General features: G+C 37.4%; 1 protein-coding gene across 2 annotated transcripts in view; it reads right to left on the reverse strand.

Moving 5' to 3' along the window:
- The window catches only part of Nav3 (neuron navigator 3), a 737,122-nt gene that overhangs the window by 499,260 nt on the left and 218,516 nt on the right, over positions 1 to 19,346 (reverse strand). For both annotated transcript variants that reach the window (XM_029482745.1, XM_029482744.1), the window contains one exon: positions 7,726 to 8,134. In XM_029482745.1, coding sequence (XP_029338605.1) covers positions 7,726 to 7,797 — 72 coding nt within the window. In that variant the 5' untranslated portion in view covers positions 7,798 to 8,134. The remainder of the gene's footprint in view (positions 1 to 7,725; positions 8,135 to 19,346) is intronic.

Consider the following 19,346-nt stretch of genomic DNA (forward strand, 5'->3'; position numbering starts at 1 on the left):
ACAGTGGCTTGTTCCAGGGAGTCTAACACAGCCACAGCCTACAGAGTTTGCCTTAGGATGGGGCACAGAACAGGTTAATTAAGGTCACTTAACTCTTCATCTTTTACAGCGGATCAGAACCCAGATGGCTGACTTCTGAAGGCTCTCTGACAGGAATCCAGTAGAGTTGGTTTCAAGGTTCACACAGACACTAGTTGTCTTGTCTAACCGAGACAATGCCCAGCCCCTCAAAAACATAGTCTAAAAGAAGCAATATGTGATGCTGTGACAGATCTCTTGAAATGAACCACAAAGCACTACAGCTTTTATTTTTTAAAGTTTTGACGATATATGATATCTATAAATCTATAAAATCACATGGCATTCATACAGAATGCTGAGAGAAAATGGCTACACTTTTATTCTGTATGTTGTATTTGATGCTTGTAGGGCCAGGGAACTGTGGAACTGGGAGGAATCGTGTCCAGAGCAGGAGTGGGGTAAGTTGGATCCATCCCTGGAAATCTCATCTTGAAGTGGTACCATTCCCTGACTTAGGCCTGCATGCATGTCCGGGTACAGATAGTCTAGTCCTGCAACCCATACTTACACCCACATGTAATCACAGTCAGGTTATATGTTCCCTCTCCTTATAAGGTTATATCCAGCAAGCACCTGGAATTCCCCTTCCCCCCACAGAATGAGGGATTCCCCAGCTCCTGGGCCTACCCAAAAAACCCCTACTCATCCCAAATGTTTAAAATGCCTTTGTCCTTCCCACACACTAAAGGATCTGCTCCCTGAAGCCTGTCTCTGAAGAAGTCTGTTTCTTGTTGCTCTCACTGGGTTCCTGAGGTCTTTATCACATGCTCCACTGTCCCACCCCTGGTTGTTCTTGCCTCCTGTCCCTTGTCTGAATCTGACAGTTGTGGTCTTGGCCCATTATACCATTAAGGGAGGGGAAACAGAGTAGGAATGGCCAATAGTATATACATAGTTTTCAATCTTTTAGAAAACTATTTAAGTTTATTCTTAATTATTAGTTTATACAATCATAATAGCCATGGATAATTAGGTCCTGTTAGCATCAAGACAAGAGGAAGTTTAAAAAGAAATGGGAGGGGCTCAAGGGATGGCTCACTGGCGAAAGCATTTGTTGCTCTAGCAAATGTCTTGAGTTCTGTTCTTAGTACTCACACCATGACTCTCAACTACCCATAACTCCAGTTGGTCTAAGGGAATCTACTTTCTCTGCTAACTTACTCGGGCACTAGGTATAACGTGAAGGCAAAACACTTGTACAAATAAAAATAAACCTTTCTTTGGTTGCTGGTTTAGTCCCTGGGAGCTCTGGGGGCACTGGTTGATATTTTTGTTCTTCCTATGGGGTTGCGAACCCCTTCATCTCCTTCAGTCCTTTCTCTAATTCTTGCATTGGAGACCCCATGCTCAGTCAAATGGTTGGCTGTGAGCATCCACCTTTGTATTTGTCAGGCTCTGGCAGAGCCTCTCAGGAGACAGCTATATCAGACTCCAGTTCCACATGTAGCAGAGGATGACCTTGTCAGGCATCAAGGCTCGATGCCCCAGCATAGGGAAAGGCCAGGATAGGGAAGTGGGAGTTGAGGGGGAGCACCATCATAGAAGCAGAGGAGGGGGTAGGGAGGTTCTGGAGGGAAAACCAGAAAAGGAGATAACATTTGAGATGTAAATAAATATCCAATTAAAACAAAACAATTGCCTTGAAGGAAAAAAATAAACTTTTCAAACTAAAAGAAAAAAGAAGGAAGAAATAGGAATAAAAATGAACTTAAGTGGAGCTAGAAGCAAGGATCAATGGTTAAGAGAGTTCTTGCAGAGGGTTTGAACTAGGTTCCTAGCATTCATGTCATGTGGTTCACGATCATCTGTAACTCAAGCTCCACAGGATCCATTCTCATCTGTAAGCTCTGCCAACACCTATACTCAGGTGAACATACCCACACAGACACACAAAGACACATAAATAATTTAAAGTAAAACTCAATCTTAAAATACACTAAATCTCATATATTCGTTATCATTGTGTTACCAAGAATATCATAATGATAAGAGATATTTCTACCTGCTTGTGTATAATTGTACTCCTTGTGCTCAAAAGATCTTTATATTTATTAAGTACCTGGTATCTCAAGCCTGGTTATATTGGTTGTCTGTGAGAAAATACAGGATCATTATGCTGGGTGGCATATTCAAGCCAGTATCAGGATAAAACACATGGGATATTACAGAACAGAGAAGTGGAACTATGGAGTGTGCTTGTATATCATTTTCCCTTCTCCATTTCTAACACCGTGTGTTTCTAAGTCTACTTGCATTTAAAAATATATCTACAGCTAGTAACAAAAGAGGAAATAAAGCCACAAAATCTATAGAACTCTATTTGAAGATTATATGTTGAATGACTCAGAGAGAGAGAGAGGGGGGGGTAGGGGGAGGGGGAGGAGGAGGAAGAAGAGAAGGAGGAGGAGAAGGGGTAGTAGCAGGAAGACAGGGTCCACCCAGGTTCGGAATTGAGAGTAGAGTTTCGAGAAACAGTTTTGATCAACACAGTACACATAAACACACCCTTACAGAACTCCATGTAAAGTGGCTGTGTGACATCTAAATTATCGTAATGTAAAATGTGTTTCAGAAATGAGAAGCCTGACTAATTAAAGGTGCTATGAGCAATGCTGTTACAAATCCATCTCAATCTAGCATAGTAACTGCACTGCCACTTTGGATGGTTTCTAAATGATGTAGTATGGTTTTATTTAAGTTATCCTCCAACCATTTTCCTTTAACACAGCATACACATGAATTAAAGTTAGGTGGGTTTAATGAATACCACCCTTAAGAAAGCCAGAACCTGTAAGAGTGAAAATGTCACCAAGCCTTTCTAGTGACTTAGCCCCATATATTCTCTTAAGAAGACAAAATTCCAATCACTTTCACACATGAGTAATTTCAAGCATTTCACAGCACCTTGGGGGAATAATCTCAACTCTACTATACATCTTTAACCTCATGATCTTGTAAGAATTATTTTACCATTTGTACCAGGAGGAAAAATAACAAATTAATACATTTTTTAAAAACAGCACATCAAAATATAAATAGAAAAATTAGAAATAGGCTTACTTGAAATTGATAAAATATAATTTCATGTAAATCATTGACAACTCTAGATAGTTTCAGTAAAACCTTCAAAATGACAAACACAGCCACTGGCAGGTATCTGTTCCTGAACCATACATTTGCTTGATGTTGCTTGATAGAAAAAGTAAAATTATTTCTATGTCAGCAGACCCTAATGAGACAAGCAGCGCCTTCTGCAAATGCTACCTTATTTAACCACCTGCCTTAACTCGATTTCAATTCTAAAGTACTACAGGGTCCATCCTTAAGGAGGCAAGCTCTTTCTCCAAATTAGCATTTTTTTCTATTCAGCTACTAATATAATAATATCCTATTCTACACTACTCTCCCAATTTTGAACACCCTCAAGGTATTCACAGTACAATACTCTGAAATAATTGCTGTCACCTATAAAGGAATTATGTAACAAAGGTTTATCTTGAGCTTTCCCCCAGCAGTGGTGAAATACTATCTGTCAATAGCATATATAAAATAATTTGGGGGGAAGTAAAATCTGAGAGTATTAATCTGACATATTTTTATAAATGTATATATCCTCTGTGTGCATGTATATATGAGTATATATATATATATATATATATGTGTGTGTGTGTGTGTGTGTGTGTGTGTGTGTATGTATTAACACATAGTCTTAATCTCTTTCTGACTAAATATCAGCAACAGGTGACCAAATGTGTATTGGAATCCATTGCCATAATTTTGACACGTATAGAATGCTAACACTTTACTGTTATCTCATAAATCTTGACAGTAATATATGCTTTCATTGAATGTACAGCATATTCATGGAGGTATAAACTTGTGTGCTAGTGTTGTCTAAAATGCAAATGGTGGCAGTTACATTGAGAGTACAATCTACTGAGCTCAGCTTTTAAGCTCAAGGTCACAACTAATTTTATGCCAGTGACATTTGTACCCATCAGGTTTTCATTGTCCTCTGGGTTTCGCAGAAATAAGACCATGGAGCAATAAAAAACTAATGGAATTCAATGTGCCAGCATCCCTACCATCAACATGCAAATAAGGTTGAAAAGGTAAAAATTTAAAGCTACAGAGCCTCAATATAGGCACATAGAGATTTATAATGTTTTGCTCACTTTTCCATCTGCTACATTCTAGAAGCTAAAGGTCAAAATCCAGGCTATGGTCCATTATGACCTGTAAGTTCTATTCATAAGAACTGAAATAATTAAGAAAGCCACTGAATTCTAACTAGCCCAACAAAGACCATGTTCATATATGATCCGGAGATGTATTTTCTTTTACTTCTCTAAAATTGTTAGACCTAAAAGATCCCCTCTGCTTTATTCATAAGGAAGGGTACTTTTGATATGACTTGTGCTCATGAGACCTTTTAAATTTCGGGTGCATTTTCATCTATTCAAACATAGAAATCAGAACAAAACCCCCCAAACTCACATGTTTTTTAAAACTTCACTTTTGGAGTTATATATTCTTGAGTAACTGATAAGTATTTTTGTATTTGTTTTATTACAGTTGAATAAGATTCCAGGGAAGAAACTCCAGGAAAATTGTCCACTAAGAACTATGATATCTGTGCCAATTAAAAGTAGGATTATGCTGCCCAGAAATGATTGCTATGTGAGAGACCCAAAACAACTATGATAGTAAGTACAGAATTTTACCCTTGTGAGAAGATACTGTATTAATCAACTGCACCTGAGATCACTGTAAGTGCTTATATATACACTCTCTTTCCCTTCCTTCACTTACTCACCTTGATAGGTGGCTTCCAAACTCACACAAGAGGAACAATAAAAAGAAATTCACTTAGAAATAAAGCACAAAAAGCATAAATCTACATATTAGGAAAATAAAACTAAAATCATGCAAGGTGTGCAGTAGATGGACTGCATGCCCATGCCCACTCTTCATAGTATATTGTTTTAAATTTCTAATACATATTAAAGCCTATGAAAATAAGATATGTACAAAATATCAGTGATATGATCATTTAGGCAGCACCTAGAATATACATATTTTATTTTGATACTGTGGAACCCTGGACCTATGAAATTCACTCATCATGAAGGATGGCAAATGCTTCAAGTAATTACAAGCATAATTTTATAATCTCTTCTAGAAATTATGTGATGGCAAGACTGAGGTCAATTATTTGTCTACAATGATTTATGATAATAGATTTTATGTTCCTCTATAATGCAAACTCACAAAAGTGTCATTGACATCAGAGGTTTCAGCTGACACAACAAATTTGAATTTTAAATGCCCCTGAATCTATCTGTCTAACCTCTCTATTTACTTTTCTCATATTTATCGATTGACTGTCTAGTTATTTGCATATATATATATATATATATACATATATATATACCTTTTCTATATCTATCTGTTTAACTATCTATGTGATCTCTAATTTATTTGTAGATCTTATATACTGTGTTGCCCTCTAAAATATCCAATCACTGTGGCAGCCAAAGGGTCATTAGAGCCCATTTTCCATTCTTCTTCCTACTCAATGAAAACAAAAACATTCCCTTTCTTCCACTTCCTCTCCCAAAGGCTAGAGGAAAAAAATGGAATATTGTAGTCCCCAAACACAAAGCTGGTATTTCTAAGTTTCCCACAGAATTATAACTCTCTATGCTCTTTCTAAACTCAAGTATGAGCTGAAGAGTCTTTTGTGAACTGGCCTGGGAATCTACACATGGGTACAGACCATTGTTTAAAGTTTCTACGAAAGCAATGTGGAAAATTCTTCCAAGAATTCAACTTGCAATATCTTCTACATTAGCAAAAAAAAAAAAAAAGCCTTGTTCAGGAAATGAATAGTTTCTTTTTATTTCCTATCAATAAATCAGGGGGTCAAACCAAAGTTAGGCATTTCTAGTATCAAGTGTTTATCTGCCACCCACCCACTCTTTGTCTATACATTGTAGGTAAATTGCCATCAGTGTTAAGGACATTTTAAAGAGTATAAAGAGAGATGATTAATTAACTCCTTCCTGCAGGGACCTGGAGATGCTTGTTGCTCAAGAGTAGAGTGCTTGACTAAGCTGCGAGTGTCCCTAGGCTCATTTCCAGACGCTACTAAAATAAAGAAAGAAGACAGCCAACAAAAACAAAGAACTGCAAAACATTCCTTTATGCTCAAACTAATGACATCCTTTGAGTGGGTAGCCTACTGACAAGAAAAGAATTGTATACTTCAATATAAACTGGGTATAAATGAACAATAGTCCTAGAAATACACCTATGTAGAAATGAAAAAATTACATGCTCAATGAAATAAAAAGCACCTATAGGTATTGTGGACTTTATCATTCTTAGTGTTTCCTGAACAATACTTTCCTTCAAGTACACAAAATGACACCCAATACCTACTACCCTCAAGAAAAGTTGTTGTCAAGAAAAGCTGTTGTCTCTTTCAATGGCTAAGGCATGACTATGGTTCTATCCTCGGAGCAGTAAAGAAAACAACTGACAAAATTAATCAGCAGTTGTCTCAAAACCTCTCTCTCAAACTCCTTAACTCTGAAACTCAAAGACCTGGAGTCTCTGGAGGAAATGTGAAACATCTGCTAAGCAAAGATTTCACTAAGATAGGTGTAAATGCAATTCCTGTTATTTTTTTTTCCAATTTGGCATACCAGTTTATTTCTCTTTTTCTTTTTTTATTAGATATTTTCTTTATTTACACTTCAAACAATTTCCATTATTATTATTAATTGTTATTATTATTATTTTCTTATATGTTGCATCCAAACACGGTTTCCCCTCCGTCCATTCTTTTCAGTCCTCCTGCCTCACCCCAGATGCACACCTCTTCCATTTCCCTTCAGAAAAGATCAGGACTCCCAGGAATACCAACCAAGCAAGGCATAACCAGGTACAATAAGACCAGGCACAAATCCACATATCAAGGCTGGACAAGGCAATCCAGTAGGAGGGTCCCAAGAGCAGGTGAAAGCATCAGAGACACCTCCACTCCCATTGTTGTGAGTCTTTTAAGAACATCAAGTTACACAACCATACAATATACTCAGAGGATGTACTGCAAACCCATGCAGGCTCCCTGCTTGTCGGTTTAGTCTCTGTGATCTATGAGCCCTGCTTAATTGATTTGGGGGGGGGGGGCTGCATTCTTGTCCTTGAACCCTCAGGCTCCTATAATCCTTCCTCCCCCTGTTTCATAGATTTCCCTGAGCTCCAGCTAATGTTTGGCTGTGGCTCTCTGCATCTGTTCCCATCAATTGGATAAAGATTAAGCAAATTAAGAAAATTAAGATTAAGCAATTAAGATTAATCAAATCTTAACCACACCTCTTTGATCCTTACCTACTAAAAAAACTTCATTCCATTTATCTCACTATTTTGCTCATGTGCTTTATTTAGCCAATGGCTCCCTACAGTTCTTCCTATAGCAAGGAAGAGTTTCTTAAAAGATAGAAAACCTAAATTCAAGTTTGACCCTTCAGGGTGAGATTCGAGACTGCAGAGTAAGAGGAACCAATGCATTGACTCCTAATGACCAAACTCGCTTTAGAAAAGCAGATGAAGCAGAGGGGTTTTTGCATCTCTTACCTTCTTCTGGTCTTCCAGCTTGTGACTCACCGGATTCTTCCCATGCCTGTTCATTTCTGAAGATAAATCCATCACATTAGGTCCTTGCCCACAAAAATGCAAACTCTTCAAAATGGCAGCAAACTAATCCAAGAGGCAGTAAGTAGGAAAACACTGGCACGCCTCATGCCCCATCACACGCTGGCTTCGGACTTCATCTACTCCAAGGAACAATTAGAAAATCCATGGGTTGAATGAAAAAAATGAAAGTTTGCAATTTAGTTCCAGCACCTTCCAAACCAGCATATCGTTCTGTAATGCGGACGACTCCCAAGTGATCTACTCATCCAGGAGAGTCATTTCCAACTGCTACCTCTTCCTGTCTTCACAATTCTCCATTTTAATACAAAAGTACAGTACTCCTATATACCTGTGAGAAAAGAAAAGCAAGAGTTATCTCGTGCCTTGTGCCATACAGTTACATACAAACACACCACACCACACTGAAATAGAAATCAACAAGAAATATTCGTGGGATCCATCAAGCAATAGTAGAAGAGAGCTCAGAATGAGCAAACATTGGGCTACATCTTTTTCAATAGCAAGTTTATTTAAACTTCAAATCAAAACGGATCAACAAGATGCTTGCTTCCCCAGTGCTTTAAGATGTATTAATGAATATGCATATTGACATGTCTAAATATTACTAAGAGAACTAGAATTTGAATCCAGATTGCTTTCACTTTAAAATCTATTCTCTGTCCTACATAAATTCTTGCCAATTCATATTTCATAGTTTGTGCACAGGGTTACATAAATACGTATGACTGATGCTTTGATACATTATACAATTATACATTATACAATTTAGTAGTCTCTAAACCCAGACAAAGTAATTAAATCACTTAATAATAATAATAATAAATTTTAAACTCAACTTTATTTGAAGTATAATTCATATCCAGTAGAGCTCACCCATTTCAATGTTTGAGAAATAAGTATATCCATATAAACCTAATCATAAGCAAAACACAGGCCAGGCCACTTCCTGTACCACCCACAACAGGTTTTCAAAGTCAGTCCACATTGCCATCTCAACCCCAGACAACAGCTGATCTACTTGAATTGCTTTAAGATTGCTTTTGCTTGTGCTTACATGTTTGTCGTGACAATGCACGGAGTCTTGTGTATGGCACCATCCTTTTAACATAATGCTTTGGAACTGAATCAGTAGTTTTATTGCTTTTACCTGAGAAGTTATTTTGATGTATAAATGCACCATGGTTCATTTAGAATAGTAATCTTAAATATTCCAAGCCTTACCAATTTAGAATCTGTTGAAATTCTTGAACTATCTTCCTAGAAATTCCATACTCTTCAATTAGTTCTCTTAAGAGCTTTCACAACTGGTATACATATGTTTCAGTCCATAGCGATTACGCTTTAGAATCACTGCCCCAGTCCCTAAGCTCACTTTAAGCAACTGACCAGCTACAACCTGAATGCATTAAACAAGAGGAAATCTACCCAGTTCTTTATAAACTGAGGCAGTTAGAATCTTTGTAATTTTAATGTATACGAATGTTTTGTCTGAATGTGTACCTATGCACCATGTGTGCCTGGTACCTGCAGAGGCCAGAAGATAGCATTGGATTGTTGTGAACTGCAATATGGGTGCTGGGAAACAAATGAATCCTCTGGAAGAGCAGTCCATGCTCTTAAGCACTGAGCCGTATCTTCATCCCTCAGGTCTAGTCTTTAGATCAATGTTTCTTACTTTAAGACTAAGTCTAACTTCCCATATTTCTCTTCATTTGTTATTGTTCCCAACTTTTCTTCTGATAAATGCATATGAAATATTTTGAATTTCTATTTTACATGACAACTTAAATACAACTCTAAACAAATTAACTGTCCCTAGCACACTTAAAATTCTTCACTCGGACATCTAGTTGGATCCTAGTTGGTCTGCCTAGGTAAACCTGAAGAGGTGAGTGGAATTTGAGGTCCCCTGAGTCCCACTGTCTAGCTCTGCCCTTGCTCCTTACTTCAGAAGGGCCTTGCAAGACTCCAAAAGCATTCTGTCTCCCAGTGGAAATGTTCAGGGGCCTCAAAACTAGCCAGCTTGGAACCTTTCCCAACTAACTACCCATCCTAGTCAGGTTGGCCCACCAAAGCAGCTGTGACACAGCCAGCAGAGAAGGGTCTGCCTACAACACAGACTGCAAAGTGGGGTCTGCCTGAGGAAAAAACAACAGAGTAAGATACTGAGGCTATCCTGGAGATGGAAAATGTTGGAAAGAGAACAGGAACTATAGACACAAGCATCACTAATAGAATACAGGAGATGGAAGAGAGAATCTCTGGTGTAGAAATCAATATATCACTCAAAGAAAATACAAAATCTAAAAATTTCATGACACAAAGATGTATAAAAATTGGGAAACTATGAAAAGACCAAACCTAGGAATAATAGAAATAGAAGAAAAAGATTCCCATACCAAAGACCCAGAAACCATATTCAACAAAATCATAGAAGAAAATTTCCCTAACCTAAAGAGATGTCTATAAAGATACAAAAAGCTTACAGAACTTGGACCAGAAGAGAAAATCCTCCTGCCACATAGTAATGAAAACATAGATACAGACCTATCAGAATTACACCTGATTTCTCATCTGAAACTCTAAAAGCTAGAAGGGCCTGGGCAGAGGTACAGCAGACCCTAAGAGTCCACAGATGTCAGCCCAGACTAGTATACCTAGCAAAACTTTCAATTGATAGAGAAGCCAAGGTAGTCCATGATAAAATCGAAGTCAAACAATCCCTTTCCACTAACGTAGAGGATACTAGAAGGGGAAAGTTCAACCTAATGAGGCTAACTATATTCAAGAAAACACAGGAAATAATTTCACACCATAAAAACCAGTAGAAGAGAAACACACATACTTACATACACACTCAACCATCCCTGATATCAAAGTGACAGGAAGTCACTATCGTTGGTCACTAATAGACAGCTCAACAAGACAGAAACTAAACAGAGAAATAACAAAACTAACAGAGGTTATTATTCAAATGGACTAACAGGGTCCATAGAACATTTCACCCAAACATGAAAGAATATACCTTCTCAGCACCTTATGGAACCGTCTCCCTAATTGACTATATAACCATCACAAAACAAACCTCAGCAGATACAAGAAGATTGAAGTGACCCCATGCATCTTATCAGTTCACCATGGATTAAAAATGAACTTCAACAACAACAGAAAGCCTACATATTTCATGGAAACTGAAGAATCCTCAATCATTCAATGGAACATTATGAAAGCAATGCTAATAGAAAAGACCATAGCACTAAACACCATCATAAAAAAATTAGAGAATTCTTATACTAGTGAATGAAAAGTGCATCTGAAGGCTGTGGGAAAAAAGAAGCAAACACACCCAATAGGAGTTCAAGGCAGGAAATAATCAAACTCGGATCTGAACTCAATAAAGCAGAAACAAAGAACACAATACAAGGAATCAACAAAACCTAGAGCTGATTCTTTGAGAAAATCAACAAGATAACATACCTTTAGCCAAACTAGCTAAAGCAACAGAAAGACAATACCCAAATAAATAAGAAATGAAAAGGGAGACACAACAACAGATACTGAGGAAATTCAAAGAAACACTAGTGAATCTAATGAATCACTCTTCTTTTTTTCTATGTCTTCCCTGAGCAACTTTCCATAGCAATCTGGGCTTCACTCTCTCGGCAAAGCTCTTCTCTCCACCATAAGCCTGAACTCCATGCCTGCCTAACTCAAAAAGCTTGGCTTTCTCCCCTCAATTTTCTGTCTCCCTCCCATGGGCAGCTAATGAGATTTACAGTTCATTTGCTTTGGAGTTTTTCTTTTTTAAACTCTAAGAAAATTGTCCCTGAACTTCAAAAAACAGAAAGTTCATCGTATCAATGATATGAAAATAGATAAAGAAGATCCAAACCTATGTCCAGGATGCATTATGAAGAACATTTGAACAATCTAAGAAATAGACAAGAGCAGCCTGACCTGCCTTATGACTTGATGGAAAGGAAGAGAAAACTGAGTGATGTGTAATTTTAAGGATGCTGCAGATAGAATTGGTAATGAACTAATGTCATTGTTTGAACCCATTTGAACATAGAAAGGCTTAATTACCTCAGTGAGCAAACTCAAGAAAGCACTTTTATTTAGCAAGTTAAAAAAAAAAAAGAAAAAAATACTTGCAAACTGTGACTATCACCAGAAAATTTCAAATGAATTCCACTCACTGGCTCGAAAATCTTAAAACAAGCATGAACAAATTGAATCCATCAATGTTAAAAAAAAGAATAATATATTAGGCCGAAGCTTATATTATCCCAGCAATGAAAGATTGGTTTAAGATTTGAAGCAAATCAGTGTAATTCACCACATTAATGAAATAAGGAAGAAAAATGATAAGCTCATCTCTAATGGACTAGAAACAAAACTTGATAAATTAAACATTGACTCGTGACCAAAAAAGATTTCTGGGTAAATGAAGAATAGAGGGAGATCTTTTCATAGTCTTTCTTTATCTGGACTAGCATTTTCATACAAAAGTGGACACCATACATACTGGTTAAGTAATTTTAAAACAGCTCATTTAATCAGCAACAATGCACAGATACCCTCTAAAATATATACTATTCAATGTTAGACTCAAAGTTCTAGTTAGGCAGCAAGACAATAAAATATAAGTGAGAAGAGGTGGTGTGAGAGAGGAGGAAGGCAGGCAAGCAGCAGAAAGGAATAAACAAAAATGACTTGCAAATGTTTTAATATCTATATATAAATATGTTAAAGAACCCAATGATTAATTACTAAGATTAATGAATACACTCAGAATGTTCCCTGGATACAAAGTCACCGTATACAAATCCCTTCTGTTTCCTTCTAATATCAGCAAACATTAGGAAAATGAAACTTTAAAAGCACAATGTTTACAGTAACATTAAAAATACCAAATACTCTAAAAAAAAAAAACCTCACAAAATACTAAGGCCTTTGTGATGAAACAATTTAACAGTAATAGCCCCAGTAGACATGCTAGAGAGGATGGTGTGGAAATTCAGGAGGACTTGATGCTGCAAAGAAACCAGAAGCAGCTAAGGAATGCTGAAAGAGGGAGAAATAGTCTATCCCATGGGACAGCACGGCAATTAATCATCCACTACCAAGTTCTCAGGCCCAGAAACGTATGTGTACGTATGTGTATGTGTATGTGTGTGTGTGTGCACATATGTATGTGTATGTGTATGTATGTGTGTATGTGTATATATGTGTATGTGTATATATGTGTATATATGTATATGTGTATATATGTGTATATGTAAATATATGTATGTGTATATGTAAATATATGTATGTGTATATATGTGTATATATAAATATATGTATGTGTGTATATGTGTGTATATAACATTATATAGACTGAGAAGGTTAAATTTAGAATATGTATCTACATATACACATATGCATGTAATAATTTTTTAAAGGAGGTCACATTTAAAAAAATAACACAGAATGAGTGTGGGAGAGTTTGTCCAACAAAATGGAAGGTAGAGATGACGTATTTTACTATAATCTCAAAAATAATATTTAAAAAATATGAGACAAAACAATAAAAGACATCCAAATTAAGTAAAAGGCTGTTGTGTATTCATAAAAGATATTTTGATCATATCATTTCCCCTCTCCCAACTTCTCTCAGATCTCAAGCTCTCTCTCTCTCTCTCTCTCTCTCTCTCTCTGTCTGAAAATGAAAATTAAAAAAAAAAAGAAAAAATTACAGAAACAAAACAAAAGGCACAGACAGATTCCTTTTCATATTGGCCAACTCCTCATGGGTAAGAGACCCACCTAGAATGACTTCTTTGGAGACACTCATTTCCCCTTCCCCAGCAGGTTATAAGTGCAAAGAGCTTCTTTGGTAGGGTATGGGATTTAGGTCCATTTCCTAGTCTTTGTTCTGGGAGTTTATCTGATTTTTTTTTTTTTTTTAGCTGTGATAAAATATTGAATTTTTAAAATCATTTTATTTTAATTAGGTATTTTCTTCATTTACATTTCTGATGCTATCCCAAAAGTCCCCCATACCCTCCCCCACCCACTCCCCTGCCCAGCCACTCCCACTTCTTGGCCCTGGCGTTCCCCTGTACTGAGGCATATAAAGTTTGCAAGACCAATGGGCCTCTCTTTCCACTTCTGATACATATGCAGCTAGAGACACGAGCTCAGGGGGTACTGGGAGTTTATCTGACCTTAAGGGTTGGTCTTGTGCCTGCTGTCAGGGTATCTTTGAGTTTCTACGTGTATCAGTTCTATTGTATCTGGAAAAGAGTGTATCTGTCTCCTCTGACTCTTACAAACAGTCTACATCCTCTTCTTCAACAGCTGCCTCTTCCTACCAACATGGTCCCTGCCCAGTAGGATAGTCCATGGTTGCCAATGGGCCAGATTGTTCCCCCCTGCCCAGTTCTCAGGGGTGGGCAGCCACAATAGCGAATCACTTCTAGGGGAAAGAGCTGACGTGGATGAAATTTGCCCAAATGTCCAACATTGGGTGTGATAGAGACACTTTATTCAGGGTTGAACCTTCCAAAGTCTCTCACTCACTGCACATTGTCTAGTTATGGGTCTCTCTGTGTTAATTACCTTCTACTTCAAGGCTGTGGCAAATCCATAAGCTGGAAGACCTAATGCTCTAACATTGACAAATAGAGGCAGGCAGAGCTCTGTGTTGAAGGACAGCCTGGTCTACAGGGTGAGTTCCAAGACAGCCATGAGCTTTGCAGAAAACCAACTCTCAAAAAACCAAACCAATCAAACAAGACAATCATAAATAGCCACTACGATATTTGTTGACTAAGTACATTGCCAAATAAAATCTCATTTTATTTTCGCAACACATGATGACTCTAAAATATAATACATGGAAACATAAAAGACTGTGATTATCTACAACACTAGAGAAGGATAAAAGTTATTGTTCTACCAAATGCCAAGGCATATTTTAAATCAACAATAGTACATGGCTTCTACAAAGACAAATGAATCAATTAACAGAGCATGAAGATCTACATTCAAACAGATCCGGACAGTTATGGTCACTTGACTCATGACAAATGTGATAAAAAGGTAGATCCATGAAGAAAGTTTGGTTGGTATTTTGTTTTCTCCATTCACACAGCTGGCCAGTTGTATATTTATCACATGGAGAGTCAACGCAGTCTCTATCAGGAATAAGTGGTAGGAGGACTGCTGATCTAAATATGACAGAGCCAAGTTCTAGAAGGATTCATTTGTGATATGAGAGTAAGAAAGATCTCCTCCAAGGGTACTAGACATGAACAACAATGACTGTCACGATCAACCTCACAATTGTTACTCATCCAAAGGTACAAGTGAGACAATATAAATGCAATGTATGGAAAGGAAAAGGTACTTGCTATACATAGGGTTCATGTAAAACTCAGGAAGAGAAAGTGCCACAACACACAGAACCATCTGAATAAGTGCTGTAAGTATATAATCAGGGGGTTAAGTAGTAGACTTGAGGTGTGTCCAAAACCGATAGCACAAGGGTCCATGCCAAGAGAGGAGCATTATCCTGACTGGGTTGGCATGTAGGAAATCTTTGTGTCTGAATAATACATATGTAAAATTTTATAATATTTATGAAATACAAATATGCATGCTTTGTGCATTTTACTATTGTCACTGCCTATTTTTGACACTGTATTATGCTTTGTCAGATTTTGTTAACAGACTATAACATAAAGCACACAAAGACCTTCCTTCTACTTTTTGAGTGATATCTCCAACATTTCTAAAGTAGTTCTTTAGAAATAAAAAAGCCGGAAACACATGCTGGAAAAAAAAATAGCATCTTTCCCAAATGGTGCTGGTCAAACTAGAAGCTTGCATGTAGAAGACTGCCAATAGATCCAGACTTCCCACCCTGCTCAACAGTCAACTCCAAATAAATCAAAGACCTATACATAAAACCAGATACACTGAACCTGAAAGAAGATAAAGTGGAGGATAGCCTTGAACTCACTGGCACAGGCAAAGACTTCTGAACCAAATAGCAATAATTCAGGACCTAAAATCAACAATTAATAAATGGGACCTCATGAAACTGACAAGTTTCTGTAAGGAAAAAGACACTGTCATTCAGACAAAGTACCAAACTATAGAATTCAAAAAGATTTTTTTTTTGCAACTCCACATCTGACAGAGGATTAATATCCAAAATACAAAGAACTAAAGAAACTAGACACCCAAAACAAAAAATCTGCTTAAAAAACTGAGTACAGAACTAAACAGAATTCTCAATAGAGGAAACTCAAGTGGTGGAGAAAGGTTTGAAGACATGCTCAACATTCTTAGCCATCAGAGAACTGCGAATCAAACTACTTTGAGGTTCCATCTTATATCTGTCAGAATGGCTGTGATCAATAACATGAGTGATAGCTCACGCTTGGGAGGACATGGAGTAAGGGAGACTCCCATACATTGCTTGCATGAGTACAAACTTGTACAGCCACTATGCAAATCAGTATGGTGGTCTCTCAGAAACTTGAGAATTGACCTACCTAGAGATCCAGTTCTATAGCATTCTTGGGAATATACCCAAAGGATAATTTGTCCCACCACAAAAACACTTGCTTAACTATGTTCACTGTTGCTCTAGACAGGGTTTCTCTGTGTAGCCCTGGCTGTCCTGGAACTAACTCTGTAGACCAGGCTGGCCTCGAACTCAGAAATTCGCCTGCCTCTGCATCCCAAGTGCTGGGATTAAAGACGTGAGCCACCACATCTGGCTGTGATAAAACTTATTACAGCCATGCATACAACAGAGTCAGAATACGAAAGAGACAACATACCTGTGTATAAACATGTGTGTGTGTGTGTGTGCTCGATGTTTATGTATGAACGTCAGAATTCTTACAAAAATAAAGAAGACTCAGAACAATGTAAACAAAATAAATGATCATGGAATTTATACAAGGGGAATCATAGATGATAGACACACGTGTTCTAACATGTTCAATGAATTCCTACGAAGGTGTGCACAAACTAGAAGGATGCCCAATACTAGTCATTATACCTCCCTTGACACTGATCCAGTAGTAGAAATATTCTTAACATGTATCACTGAAAATTTAAAATTAGTAAATTATGGCATGTATCTGTTTGCATGTTATATAGCATTAAGATGAATGAAGACATCTTTACAATCATGTTTTCAGTAGGAAATTTATATACTTCACTACATGTAACACACTAACTACAACTTAGCAATAACTATAAATATGACAAAAGCACATGAACATCTAACATTTTATAAAACTAAAATCAGTAAGCAGGTTTGGGGGGTGGTTAAAAGCAATGATACAGCATGACAAATCTAACTATTGAATACACTGAATTACATATTGTTTTCTTGAATTGTATGAATGCCTGGAAAAAGTCCACAATAAAAAGTACCTTAGGCCTGGGCTGCAAGTTCAATAATTAAAGTTCTTGCAATCACCATGCTAGCAAGATAGACAGGCAGATCCTAGGGATACCCATCTAGATTAGCATCCTTGGTAAGAGCTGAAACACAATTAGACACTCAAAAATGGTGAAGAGGCTCTGAGAAGCACTATGTGAAATTATTCTCTAGCACTCACATGGGACCCTTTCTGTACATGTATTGGTAAGGAAATATGAACCCACATGCATGCATACATACATACATATATACATACATACACACACACACATATACACACACAGAGTAAAATGATAGAAAACATGAAAGTAATTTTAACAGACAAGTCAACAACAAACAATAAAATGCCATCTTCCTAAGTGGCATGACACTTTACACATATATCATTCAGAACAGGATGAAAGGACTCTGTACAATTGTTCCATTCCCTGGTGAATACTACTGGCACTTAATAGCATCCATGGTAACAAGTGCCCTTTAGAGTACTGATATGACACAGCTAAAGGAAAAAATTCCCATGGGTCTCTGTTGACAGGTAAAGGCATGGAACCAACCTGCTGGACCACAGTCATGAGCCCTTGTCATGATCCTTGGATTCTTCCCTTTAAACCCATTTTTATTCATAGCGTGTTATGGCTCAGAGATTATGGGAGGACCAAAGTACAAGGTTCTCCCAAACTCCACTCCTTTTCTAAGGTGAGTTTCCAGTCTATCCCTCCAGCCAAGGAGTTTGGATCCATCCTGTCATCTCTGGGAACAGTCATTTAGCTGCACATTAATCAACCCTCCTTGGCATGATCCTCACCAATTGCGCCCTTTTCATAGATGTGTTGCTTTTGTGGCATCAAAGGTAGCTTAGCAACCAGAAAGTCAACAATAACCCAGCACAATTTTGTGGGTTGGCTTTCAGAAAGCAGAAATCCAGTTACGTATGACAAAACAAGCTGCCTCCTTGTGTACCAAATATTAAAAGAAAATACATTGAAAAAGCTGCTTTGCATTGTGCCTCCCAGCCACGGGCTCACACGAAACCCTGCCTTTTCCTCTTGAGATGCATGGCAGAAATAAAAACAGCAGGGAAACATTACGTTCCTTGCAACATAGCTGCTCAGCTTCACTTCTGTAGCTTGCAAATGGTGGGTTCCTTGCCTTTATCAGATAAATTGCCTCTGCAGCCCACATTTAAAGCAGCATACACTTGTCTTCAGCAGGAAGTTTGGACTTGATTAGTTCAAGATAAAAGGAAGCAAGGAAGGCTGAAGATCACTCTGAGCCAATAATTGTGTGTGTAATAGAGAAGGAACAGCATGAAGCATTCATATTCCTAGGTACTAATGATAAGTAGGGAAAAGCTTGTATCTTTCAGCTAAGTTTGTTTATTGCCTGAAAACTCAATGTAGTAATTCAAGGCCAACTGACAGGAAATTACAGTTCCCTGGCTGACATCAATTCGATCTTCAGTAATAGTTCTGAAATGGAGTTGCTGAGCTCTCAGGAGAGGGAAAAGCACACACAATATTTCCCAATAGCTTGGGTCACAATCCAGATGATATACCAAACGTTATACAGATAAAATTGTGATGTATCCTTACAAATATGCAGGGCCTTATTATGTAATTTTAATCAAACCTTTTATTTGATCAAGTTCTTATGTGTAATCGGTACATAGACTGGGTTACTTAGGGAGAGGTTGCAATCAGGAGATTTGAAATGCATGGCTGTTTCTTGTTCCAATGGTGAGCCAGCAATCATTTTATCTCCATAATCTTATAAGAGTAAGCCTACTAAGAACTGACAATCTAAGAAGTTTATATTTAAGTTGAAAAATACATTTTGCTAGAACTTCTCCTGCCTGGTTACTTTTTTTTTTACAACATGTTTATGCTTGTATCATATATATTATTAATATTTATTCAAGCTATCTTAAGAACAGATTGCCAATTAACAGTGAATATCCACTTTTAAATAATTAGGAAAATCCTATCCGTGCACATCACTATCTGTGCAAATCACTATCTATCTGTGCAAATCACTATCTGTGCACATCACTATCTGTGCACATCACTATCTGTGCACATCACTATCT

The sequence above is a fragment of the Mus caroli genome, chromosome 10, assembly GCF_900094665.2.
Source record: "Mus caroli chromosome 10, CAROLI_EIJ_v1.1, whole genome shotgun sequence".
Lineage (NCBI taxonomy): Eukaryota > Metazoa > Chordata > Mammalia > Rodentia > Muridae > Mus > Mus caroli.